This window comes from Lynx rufus, unplaced genomic scaffold, assembly GCF_022079265.1.
Source record: "Lynx rufus isolate CCGP_SWC_20201006 ecotype Redwood Valley unplaced genomic scaffold, mLynRuf1.p SCAF_5, whole genome shotgun sequence".
Classification (NCBI taxonomy): domain Eukaryota; kingdom Metazoa; phylum Chordata; class Mammalia; order Carnivora; family Felidae; genus Lynx; species Lynx rufus.
The window spans coordinates 59,020,737-59,034,315 of record NW_025814867.1 but is presented as its reverse complement, the minus strand read 5'-3'; the positions used below and the strand labels follow the sequence as shown (position 1 = coordinate 59,034,315).

The following is a 13,579-nucleotide window of genomic DNA, read 5'->3' as shown; positions in this document are numbered from 1 at the left end:
TATATATGGGGTGACTGGGTGGCTCAGCTGGTTAAGTGACCAACTTCGGCTCAAGTCATGATCTCACAGTCTGTGGGTTCGAACCCCACGTGGGGCTCTGTGCTGACTCTTGGAGCCTGGAACCTGCTTCAGATTCTGTGCCTGTCTCTTTCTGCCCCTCCCCACCCCTCTCTATCAAAAATGAATAAACATCAATTTGGTTAAAAAATAAAGATTTAGACATACAAACTAATAAAATTTTCTTAGTCTCCTTTATTTATCTTTTGATTATTTAATCATGTGATAATTATTTATAAGATGATGACTCACAGATCATGGTTGAAAAAGCAAGCTTAGTTATTATTTGGATGAATCATACTATACAACATTAACACCTATTCAGCACAAATATAAATAAAATCATATAAGAAACAGTTATGTAAATCAAGCTAAGTGGCATGGGAGTGATATGACAACCTTTTAACTGTTATAGTAGATATTTTTTTAAATAGTCAAGGAAGATTATTGCATATATTAATTACATGCAAAAACAAAACATTTCAGTGGTATTATACTTGCTGTGCAACAAAATTAATAAACTGTACAACAAATGTTTGAAAAGTATCGGAGACCAAAAATTATTAGCATTAGGTGTTTTGTTAATAAAGGCAAAATAATATTTATATAAAACCAAGAAAAAAGCCCAGACAATCTCTGCTTCAGACTCAGAAGAACATAGCTTGAGCCAGGCCACAGGGAGGAATGAGGCCAACCAGAGATGCTGCAATTAATCTATTGAAATGCAGCTTAAAGTAAACCCACTTGGTATCTTAATTCTTTTTTTCCTTCCCAAACAGGTTTTTAAAAAAGAAAAAAAATCCATTGCAGCATTTTGTTCTCCAAATGTCACTGAAATTTATTTAAAAGAAAGAGCTTAGAAATTATCAAAAGGAAAAAAAAAAAAGACTGTGGTAGCCATGCCTCTAAAACTCCTAAACTGTCAGAAATATAAAATCTCGGGGTGCCTGGGTGGCGCAGTCGGTTAAGCGTCCGACTTCAGCCAGGTCACGATCTCGCGCTCCGTGAGTTCGAGCCCCGCGTCGGGCTCTGGGCTGATGGCTCAGAGCCTGGAGCCTGTTTCCGATTCTGTGTCTCCCTCTCTCTCAGCCCCTCCCCCGTTCATGCTCTGTCTCTCTCTGTCCCAAAAATAAATAAACGTTGAAAAAAAAAAAAAAAAGAAATATAAAATCTCATTAGCAAGTGTCAAGTCTACAGGAAACTTTACATTATTATTACATTATCATAATAGCATGAGATTATAATATAATATAATCATAAATAATATAAATATTATATCATAGTATAGAAATATAATAATATAGAAATAGTATTAAGATATTATATACTTCAATAATATTTTTCAATGGTCTTAACACAGATTCAATTATGTCAAATTTGAGAACATAAAATAATTTCACATTTTGATTTTTTAAAACTTGATTATCATAAGAATAATCATTATATATAGACATATATGTAAAAATATGCATATACTTATGGACATTGAAAGAATAAGATCTACATGTATAGCTATATAGATATAGACAGAGGCAGAGATAGAGATAAAGAGATCTATAAGTATACTGAACAAAATACTGTATACAGTTGATCAATTTATTTAGTTCTTTTGGGGGGCTCAAGAAATACTTTTTGATCACTAGCTGCACTATTAGCAGTGGTAAATGAGGTTGATTTAAAATGTGAAAATTGTAACTCTGGCACAGTTTTCAGGATGATGCCTTATTCTCTGCCTTCTGAGATAATCTAAATTAAACACACACACACACACACACACACTAATACAATTTCTCAATGCTCACATGATTAGCTTCTTAGACACATAGATTGTTTTACCATTATAATACCAAAAATAACAAAGAAAAAAATTTTGCACATTTATGGACCTTTGTTATTATTGTGTAGATGGAGTCAGTGTTTGTATTTGACCATTTTAATCAGGTGTTCTTTCAATTATATAAAGATGGTAGTTTTTTTTATTGATATGGGCATTACATTTTTGTGTCCCTCTTTGTCATTTGGAGTTTCAGAATCTGAGTTTTAAATTTTATTAATTTCAAAGAAATTCGAGTGTGAATTATGAAATTTTAATAAAACTTTGATTTCCATAAGCAATCTCTTCATGTCATCAATAAATATTTTTTAAATGTCAAATATTGCTTTTTCTTCTACCTTTTCCAGTAATTTCTCAGCATTAGTTCTCTTAATTTCACTAATTTTGTCCACTATCAAAATGCAACTAATCTGATCATGTCAACATATTTATCATCACAAGTTGTTAATCAATTAACAAATAATAGATGTGCATTGAGTAATACCTGAGTGTTAAATTCCTTCAAACTATCTTCTCCCACACGATATATTATCAGCTACTGGTTCTCTCTATTGACATTGTAATTCCGGTATAGAGAAGGAATTTCTTCGTTATTCACTTTCCAGAACTTGTGTGTTATATGTCTGCAGACTTCTCTTCCAGTTTTTCCCATAGTTCTTTATAGGAGTCACAGATGTGTTGGTTTTCACAATTTTTAAGATAAATGACAACTGCTGTATTTTTGTTACTTAGTATTCTATGAACAGATTGTTCAAATTCTCTTCTGAATTGTGTAGAGGAAGAAACCATGAGGCAGAAAGGACCACAGAAGGGACCATGGAAACAGAAAAATACAATAACAGAAGTCTAAGCTGGCCATGAATAGAACAGTGCGTATTCAGAAAATACACAAGCTTGTATTTCCTCCTCTAACCAAGGTAGAAATTATATCTGTCATAAATTGACTACTACTTAATTCCATTTTTGGTGGGTCTATGTATGGTGGAGAAGTATATATATATGCCTGGGACAAACTTCCTCTTGAAAATATTAAATCTTCTAGGGTGCCCGGGTGGCTCAGTTAGTTAAGCCTCCGACTTTGGCTCAGGTCATGATCTCACGTTTCTTGAGTTCAAGCCCCACTTCAGGCCCCTGTGCTGACAGACCCGGAGACTGCTTTGGATTCTGTGTCTCCTTCTCATCTACCCCTCCCCCACTAATGCTCTATTTTTCTCTGCCTCTCTCTCTCTCAAACTAAACAAACACTAAAAACATTTAAATACTAAATCTTCTTTGCAGACACTTGATAATGAATCTTTCCAAAGTGAAATGATTTCTGCTTTTCCATTCCACTTATTTCTATTCTAAATTGAAAACTGAAATATCTCCAAGCATTTTCTGGTTTTTTTTTTGATAAAACCTTAATAGTGGTAGCAGATTTATTAGTTTTCATAATTGGTAGGGTTAATTAGAACTACTGTGTTTTAATTAATTATCATAAATAAAATATAATACTTGATGCATGAGGCTTTTAAAACTCCCTAATCACCTCTCTTTCAGAAATCAATATGCAGAGCAAGGGTACAATCATAAGCATCCAATTTCTCTTGCGGTTTCTTCTGCTCTGGGTGCTCACTGGGAAGTCACACACGGAAGAAGACATCATAATTACAACCAAGAATGGAAAAGTCAGAGGGATGAACTTGCCAGTTCTTGATGGCACGGTGACAGCCTTTCTGGGAATTCCCTATGCACAGCCACCTCTTGGTAGACTTCGATTCAAAAAGCCACAATTCTTGACCAAGTGGTCCGATATTTGGAATGCCACAAAATATGCAAATTCTTGCTATCAGAATGCAGATCAAAGTTTCCCAGGCTTCCCTGGATCAGAGATGTGGAACCCAAACACTGATCTCAGTGAAGACTGTTTATACCTGAATGTGTGGATTCCAACACCTAAACCAAAAAATGCTACTGTAATGATATGGATCTATGGTGGTGGTTTTCAAACCGGAACATCATCTTTACCTGTTTATGATGGCAAGTTTCTGGCTCGGGTTGAAAGGGTTATTGTAGTTTCAATGAACTATAGGGTGGGTGCCCTAGGATTCTTAGCTTTACCAGGAAATCCTGAGGTACCAGGGAACATGGGCTTATTTGATCAACAGTTGGCACTACAGTGGGTCCAAAAAAATATAGCAGCCTTTGGTGGAAATCCTAAAAGCGTAACTCTCTTTGGAGAAAGTGCAGGGGCGGGTTCAGTTAGCCTTCATTTACTTTCTCCTAGAAGCCAGCCATTGTTTACCAGAGCCATTCTGCAAAGTGGATCCTCTAATGCCCCTTGGGCAGTAATGTCTCTGGATGAAGCCAAGAACAGAACACTGACCTTAGCTAAATTTATTGGTTGCTCTAAAGAAAATGACACAGAGATAATCAAATGCCTTCGAAACAAAGATCCCCAGGAAATTCTACTGAATGAACTATTGGTTATCCCCTCTGATACTCTTTTATCTGTAAACTTTGGTCCAGTCGTGGATGGTGATTTTCTCACTGATATGCCAGACACACTACTCCAACTTGGACAGTTCAAAAAAACCCAGATCTTGGTGGGTGTTAATAAAGATGAAGGGACAGCATTTTTAGTATATGGTGCTCCTGGTTTCAGCAAAGATAATGACAGTATCATAACTAGAAAAGAATTTCAAGAAGGTTTAAAAATATATTTTCCAGGAGTGAGTGAATTTGGAAGGGAAGCGATTCTTTTTTATTATGTGGACTTGTTAGATGATCAGAGAGCTGAAAAGTACCGTGAGGCCTTGGATGATGTTCTTGGGGATTACAATATCATATGCCCTGCATTGGAGTTCACCACAAAATTCTCAGAATTGGGAAATAATGCCTTTTTCTACTATTTTGAACACCGATCTTCCCAACTTCCTTGGCCAGAATGGATGGGAGTGATGCATGGTTATGAAATTGAGTTTGTCTTTGGTTTGCCTCTGGAAAGAAGAGTTAACTACACAAGAGCTGAGGAAATTTTGAGCAGATCCATCATGAACTACTGGGCAAATTTTGCAAAATATGGGTAAGTGTTGATTTTTGGAATTGTTTTGATTGTGATTGCTTTTGCTTAACTCTGCTTGCTCTGTGGTGCAGACTTCATTAAAGGCACAGACATGTTTTAGTTTTTTATTCTTTTTGTACCATAAGCTAGTTTTGGTTTTTATTATGTAGTGAATTTCAATTTCTTGCATCAGGGTACTTAACATAAATCATCAAATGACTTTTACAAAAAAAAAATTTTCTGATTTCATTTCCAAAATACTGTGAAGTACTTCAGTAATATTAGCCAAAGTTTGTATGGAAGTGGATGTTTACCTTGAAAACTAAAGCTCTTGTGACCACACTCTTGAACCTGAAATGTATAATGTTTACAGGTTTAGGGAAGAGCAGGAATATATCTTCTCTTCATGCTTCCAAGCAGAGGTAGTGAAAAAACACATTCCTGATCAGGAAAATCAAAGGGCAAGATGGTGATGGAGTTGGCCCTCAGATTACTCCAAATACAAATGCAGAGTTTGGCATTTTATCAATTTTTCCCCTACTAGATTTGTTCAGAGTTTTCAAGTGATCTGTATTGGACAAGGGCGTCTACAAGGGTCCCCATGTTTAGCTAAGCTGTTTTGCATTTGAGCAGTCATATAGCTAACATTAGATAACCAGACATATGACAAAAGAACCCATTTTTCCTCATCTGTTATAAATATTGTGATATTATATCCTCAAGAATCAGAAGAAAATAATCTGTTCACATGTATTTTCTAATTTGTGTATTTCTCAAATATATAAATGCATGTGCATTGATATAAGGGTTTTTTTGTAATCCTAAAAAGAATTTTCTATAGGAAGAACAAAACAAATAGAAATTTGAGTACCTATGTTTAAAAGAAATACTTATAGACACACAAATTGATGGATGTGCTAATCCAATCTGTCATAATATCTTTTATAACTGAAAAAATGTTGATACTAGTATTATTGCATTCCGGTTTTCTTTTCCAACCTCCATTTGAAATTCATTGTACTTTATGTCACTATATATATATATATATATATATATATATATATATATATATCTTTCTACAAAGGACTTGTATAATATAATTCTTCTCAAAACTTTTTAATGCTTATCCACTGTGTCTAAAGCTAAAATTCTATCTTTCATTAAGAGGCTTTTATAATCTTACTGCAACCCATATTCCCCAACAATATCTGGCTTCTTGGCAGGGCAGTTATCTCATGAATGCCAAAGATTTCAAGCTTAATACACCTTAGAGCCTTGCTCTTGCTCTGCGCCCTGTTTAAAATGTCTACCTTTCTTTTTAATGACACACGTCCCACTCTTTTTTTGAAGATCCTGAGCACCCACATGTTTCACCAAGCATATCTTTAATTCTTAAAGTTATAATTGCTTTGGACCTCTTTTCACTCTCCACAGAAGTGATTGACTGTAATTTGTCTCTGTGCTATTTTTCATCATATGCTGAGCCTCCTAACCTAAACAGGCTTCTGAAAAGAGAAACTGGTTTTACTGGATGCCCACTCATTAGAGTTACTGCCATTGGTATATAACATATTTATCAAATATTTGGCTATCCAATGTTATCCAATGATTGAGCAAAAATAGGTACAGGCTAGAATGAGTAAAAAAAATATATATATATATATATATATATATATATATATTTTTTTTTTTTTTAAGATTTGTGGGCTATTAATTTACCTGTAGTTGTGCAATATCTTTTGCCTTCTCAACATCAAATTTCTGCTGAAGAAGGATCATCATTACTGGAGAAGCATTAGAATTATTTCTATCTCATTTTGTTCTCTGCCTAAAGGCTATGCCCATATTAAATCATTTTAATATGTTTTAAATTCTTTCTTATAATTCTAGAGATTGTAAAGAATTTAAGGAGATATATTTTTTAAGATTGTTGATGGGCCTGTAATTTTTAAAGGACTTTATATTTTGCATATTGAAATTACCAGAAAATTTATATTTTCTCATGTCACAATGGAGAACACTGAGAATCAGATGTGGAATATATCTTGACACACAGATAGCAAGAGTTCCAAGAAGAGAATCTTTGACACTTAATAGAATATATTGTTTAACCCCAATCTACTTCTATTATTAATATATTTTAATGAGAAATATATGAAGGTTAACACATTTCAATCATAAAGACAAGTTCATATAAGTAAGATTTTAAGCCATAAAGATTAAAGTAAACTTTTCAGTGTAGTTTAGCTATCACATGATGTCATTTCAGTTAGGGAGTGTCTTTACAGTTCATATTCACACAGTTGAACAGAAATAATAATACTTCATACATGCTGACAGTTAACTTGATGGCAAACATAATGTTAATCTCCTGGTATAAATTGTCTTTTTTCAAAGTATATCTATGAATAAATATAAAAGTTTAAAATAGTTAACTCCAAAGGAAACAAAGTTGGCAAATAACACAGTTTGTAAATCCATCCACATCTATCTTACCACAAACATGATGTTCTAACTCTGGTTTTCAATACTGGGAGATTAATCCTCTACCCTCTCACGCTCTCACTGCCCCCCACCCCCTCCCCAACACTTGGGAACATTCAATAATGTCTGGAACTATATTTGAGTGTCACAACTGGGAGTGGGGGTAATGCTGGCAAGGAAGAAGCCAGGGATGCTCCTACACTTCCAGCAAAGCACAGAACAGCTCCCACAACAAAGAATTAACTATTCATTCCCAAAGTGAATAATTCCAAGATTGAGAAACTACAGGTTTCTACTTCTTCATAACCCAAAAACAATGCATTAAGAAAATAAAAAAAAGTAGAAGTAGGAGTTGTAATAATTCTTCAGAAAAACAAGGTATCAAGTTCATGGCTCAGAAAATGTTTTAACAAATTTAACAAATAATGTCTAGTATATATTGTACTGTTTGTTATAATTAAATTCAAAATAATTTTGAATTGTTCTATGTGATTTTTTATGTTGCCAATGGGTCATTTAGTAGACTGTTATTTAACCTCCAAGTATTTGGATAATTTCTATATATTTCGTTGTTGATTTCCAATTTAGTTCCATTCTAGTGAGAGACAATACTCTAAGATTTTTCCCTGTGAAATATATTAAGAACTATTTTAGGACCCAGTATATAATCTATATGGGTGATTATTTTAAGTGCTCTTTAATTTACTTGGTATGATTCGTTCCATAAATTAATTAGTTCACAATTGCTCAGGTCTTCTAATACTCTTCCTTTTTTTTTTTTTTTTAATTTTTTTTTTCAACGTTTATTTATTTTTGGGACAGAGAGAGACAGAGCATGAACGGGGGAGGGGCAGAGAGAGAGGGAGACACAGAATCGGAAACAGGCTCCAGGCTCTGAGCCATCAGCCCAGAGCCTGACGCGGGGCTCGAACTCCCAGACCGCGAGATCGTGACCTGGCTGAAGTCGGACGCTTAACCGACTGCGCCACCCAGGCGCCCCTATTCCTAATAATTTTGTCTACTTGCATCAAATGCTGAGAGAGGGGTATTAGTATCTTCAATTGTAATTGTGGTGTTACTCATTTCTCCATTTTGCCCTTCTAATTTCTTTTAGTATTTTAAAGCTATGCTATTAATTTCTATGCATAGTTAGAATTATGTAGTCCTGATTAATTGGCTGTTTTACCATTATGAAATGTCTCTTCATCCTGAAGTTGGATTTGCCTAATATTAAGATAGACAGGTCAAGGTTCCTATACTTATGTTTGCATGTTTTGTTCTATCCTTTTCTTCCACTTACATTTTTAAAGAAATCTTCCTTACAATCGGTGTGATTAATCCACCAATTTTTTTACCCTAATTGAAAGTTTTTTTTCAATTTAGTTTTTATATAGACATTTTAATTTGCCTTTAATATGTTTTCCAGTGGTTGCTTTAGGGCTAACAATTATGTCTTTAACTTATGAAAGTCAACTTAGAGTTAATATCGAAACATTTTTCATTTTGCAACTGGCATTTCCCACTTTCTTCACAATTCATGCTTCCCATTTTCTGTTTCACCCTTACTACCTCACGAAGTCAGGAGACTAACAATATCATTTCATGCATTCTCGATGCTTTTCAATATTGCTGCCACATGTTTAGGCAATGTGTAATATAAAATCTCTCCTAAAATCTTATTCACTTTAACCATAAGTTATATTTATGTAAATTTATGGGAAAAAAAGAAAACAATATTTTGTATTTACCCACAGACTTGTCATTTCCAATGTTCTTTCTTCTTACCTGTGGATTCTAGTTTTCATCTGGTATCATTTCCCTTCATGGTGAAGAACATTCTTTAGGATTTCTCATTGTGTACATTGGCTAGTTACAAATTTTGTCTGTTTTCTTTTATATGAAAATGTCTTTATTTTACCTGAATTGAAGGATTTTTTTTAGGAATATAGAATTCTGAGTTGATCTTTTTTTCCTTCTCTTTGATCAGTTTAAAGATGTGTTCCGTAATGTTTTTATCTCTCTAGTTCTGATGTGAAGCTTTTACTCATATGATTTTCTCCCTGTATGCAATATCTGCTTTTTCACCCCTCTGGTTGATTTCAAAATTTTCTCTTTATCTTTGGTTTTCAATAGTTCATTCATGACGTTTCCAAGTATGAATTTTTTTTTTATCTCGAGTTTACTAAGATTCTTCTTGTTGACTTTTAATGCCATATTTGAGATATTTTGGGTCAGTATTTCATCAAATATTCTTTTTGTCTCCTCATTCTCATCTCCTTCTCAAACTCCATTTATACATACACTAGGTTGTTTAATATTATTCCACAGGTGACTAAATTTGTTTCTTTTCTTCAATTTTGCTTCTGTTTTTCAAATTAAATAATTTTTATTGATTTTTCTGCAAGCTCACTGACCCTTCTGCCTTCTCTGATTTGTAGCTGAATGAATTTTTTATTTTACTTTAGTTTTCAGATAAAAATTTCCTTTTTTAAAAATACTTTCATTTCTTTGCCAAGAGTCCCTCCCTGTCTCCTATATAAAACATATTATTTTTTAAGTTCTTGAACATACTTAAAATAACTTAAGGTTTTGTTTGTTCATCTAATATCAGGGTTCAGTTTCTATTTTTCTATGTCTTTACATGCTTAGTAATTTTCAAGTTTATACTAGACTTTGTGGATTATATGCAGCAAAAATTCTATATTATTTTAACCTTCTCCGAAGAATGTATGCTTCCACTGAAGAATGTTTTTTTTTTCTATTTTACCAGGCCATTCAATTAAAGGATGTATATAGAATTGAATTTTTCTCAAATGTGTAATCAGCATGGTTTTATATTTTGTTCAAATGGATCCAGGGAAGGTCCAAGATATTTTATAGATCCTCCAACTTGGCAGGACTTAAACTCGAAAGTCTGTGTTCACTGAGGGCTTTGGGGGTAGTTGGTTTAATAGTCTGTCAGGGTGGGGATACACTAGGTCTTATTGTATTCTGTACTTCTAAGGCATGACCATCCGTCCAGCTGGACACTGAACATTAAAGAGGTATTAATGAGATGTAAATTAAGTACTGACAACTTGACGATAGTTATTTACTTTCCAACTTTTCCATCTCTTTCCTGCTCTTAGCCCTGCAGCATCTTGTCTCTGGTCAGCCCCTTTATACTCTCATCCTATATATATTTAGTCCAGGCCTGAGTCAAAGATCTGTAGAGAACCCCTGAAGAAAATTTGAGCCTTCCTTCCTTCTTTCTGGAGTCCTCCACAGATTCTAGCTCCTTCTATATCCAGGAACTCTTATTTCTGTCTCTTGACCTCAGTGAAGCCGCGCTACTCCTTAGGCTTAAGCTCCCTGCATCTTGGGTAAGAAATTATGCTCTTGTGGGGTGCCTGGGTGGCTCAGTCAGTTAAGCATCCAACTTCAGCTCAGGTCATGATCTCACAGTCTGTGAGTTCGAGCCCCGTGTCAGGCTCTGTGCTGACAGCTCAGAGCCTGGAGCCTGCTTTGGACTGTGTCTCCCTCTCTCTCTGGCCCTCCCCCATTTATGCTCTGTCTCTCTCTGTCTCAAAAATAAATAAACATTAAAAAAAAAAAGAAATTATGCCCTTGTGAGTAACCACGGTAAACATAGGCTCACCTTGGAGTTCCCTTCTCTCATATAACACAGACTTCTACTGCCTATTACCTGGTTCCTGAAACTCATTGCCATTTTTCGTTTGTTTGTTCGTTTGTTTTTGTTTTTTTATATAGTATTAAAATTGTCTATGGTGGGAAGGCTAATTCAGTTTAAATCACTCCATCATGGATGAAGATGAAAGCCCAAACTACTCCCATTTGTAATTTGAGGGTACTCTAACCTTTATATTTTTCATTCCCTTATATGAAGTGCATTTTTTGCAGTTACTTTAGAATATTTACCAATTTCCAATACATATGAAAGCTTTTGTCACTTACTTCTTGGCAAAAATAAGAAAACATTCTTTGGTAGCACTAAATTGTATTCAAATATGGTATCCTTAGTTGTAGCGTTTTAAATTCCTTATAAAACAGAAGCCACAATATCATGTAAGACTTTGTTAACCATTTATATGTACTTTGCTTGCTCCTGCTTTTCCCTCAGTCCGATCTCTGAAAATGAATTTAAAACCGTACCCAAATAGCACACGGGCCCGTATGTGCATTACATCCAATATTCTGTGCTAATATATGTTGAAATATCAATTCACATGTTTATCCATCAATCATTCGTCCACGTAATAACTTGATGGTCAAGGAATTAAATTAAGCAGCACTTAATGACATCCATTCAGCACTATCCCAATTATGCAGGAAACTGGTGAAATCAAACTTAATTTACCAGGGAGGCCAGAACAGCTAAAGAGAGTAAATAGCCAAAACGTAATTAGTAGCATAATGTAAGATAGAGTAGGATCATTATTCCAGGACCCCTCCAGTTGTTTCCTACTGTTTCAGAGCATCTTTTGTTTACTGTAGGCTCCCAGGTGCTATATCCAGAGCACCTCCAGTGTGCAACTTCAAGGGGAGACATTCACAGTGTAGTTACACAGTCTTCCCAATTGTATGTGACAGGTCTGATGTGTCCAGTGGCAATCTTTCTACAGATCTTGTGTTTCTATCACTTTAGGCAAATTACTTAGAATTCCTTACTTCTCCTTATCTATAAAATGGGCATATAAATATACCTCCTTCACTGACATATTTAAATATTACCTTCTCATTTGCAGGGAATTGCATTCCTCCTTCCCACTAAAAAAATTAATCCCCCGTTCCCCACCAGTCATAAACTACTCCAATCTATCCTTATCTAAAATCAAACTTGCCTTCCCCCCAAAGTGTACAATTGTTTGACATCCCAGTTCCACATTAACTAATCAGTTCAGTTTTCAAACAAATAAACTGCAAAATCAAGGCAGCTAACTTCCTTCTGTCTTTTTGTTGATAATTCGTTTATTCAGAATCCCTCTAAAGTGGTTAATGTTTCCTAACACACTTTTGGCAGAAATAAATATTATGGCACAAAACACTTTTCCTTTGTACTATTTTGATATCGTGAAACAAAAAAAAAAATTATTTAACAAAATATTTGTAACTTCACATAAGCTTATCCACTGCTACTCTCATGTATTTTATTTATTTATTATTTAGTCTCTTACACCGTAAGAAACTTTATCGCACATGAACAATTAATTATATGGGAACAAAAATGTAATACTAAACTTTCAATCCCATGATTCACTTATCTATTAAAAATAAATAAGAACTGTTCTTGATTTCTCTACTGGGAAGTAGGTGTGATTAAATTAAATGCTAAGCCATAATTTCTTAGGGCACAACAATTTTTTTTAATAATTGAGACAATTTAAAAATAAGTATGCTTCCATGTACTAAATTCTAATTATAATGTGTACAATTACAGATTTGCCAGATTTCTAAAGCAATGACATTTGTTTCTCATCTGGAATATTTGGGATATATATATGTATATAGACACACACATACACACATGTACAGATATATGCATACATACACACATATATATATACACACATATACATATATATTTGGAATATTTGGGATGTATAAATATATATTTAGAATATTTGGAATGTATATATACATATGTACGTATACATGTATACATATACATATGTACATATACATAACAAATATTCCAAATGTATATATGTATGTATATATACATGTATATAGATATATCCCAAATATTCCAAATCAGAAATAAAGTTCATTTATACAAACACACACATACACACACATGCACATGCACACACACACATCATGCACCATGGGATGGGTGTTTCATATACATTATTATACTCACTACACTACTAGGAACACAGTCTATAACAATATATTTTCTGATATTTATAATGTGAAGTGGATTTAATAATATTATTATTTAATAGGTATGTTTATATCTTGTTTCCTTATATATGACACAGGAAATAAAGTAATTGAAAGAACAACGTTTCAACCCCACTTATTTTTCAAATGAGTATATTTTCTTTGTGTGCTCTTTTTTCTTCCTCTCCTGCAGTCATTTTGTGTTTTCAAAAGATAATAGAAAAACCTAAGGAAATCAAAGTATGTGTAAGTAAAGAAGCAGTGCTTCTTCATTCTTA

The 13,579-nt window shown here is 33.9% G+C and overlaps 1 protein-coding gene across 1 annotated transcript in view; it reads left to right on the top strand.

Annotated features, from left to right (window-relative positions):
• The first annotated feature begins 2,748 nt into the window (after positions 1-2,748).
• The window catches only part of BCHE (butyrylcholinesterase), a 59,216-nt gene continuing 48,385 nt past the window's right edge, over positions 2,749-13,579 (top strand). Inside the window, exons 1-2 of the mRNA XM_047098653.1 lie at positions 2,749-2,808; positions 3,431-4,955. Coding sequence (XP_046954609.1) covers positions 3,439-4,955 — 1,517 coding nt within the window. The 5' untranslated portion in view covers positions 2,749-2,808; positions 3,431-3,438. The remainder of the gene's footprint in view (positions 2,809-3,430; positions 4,956-13,579) is intronic.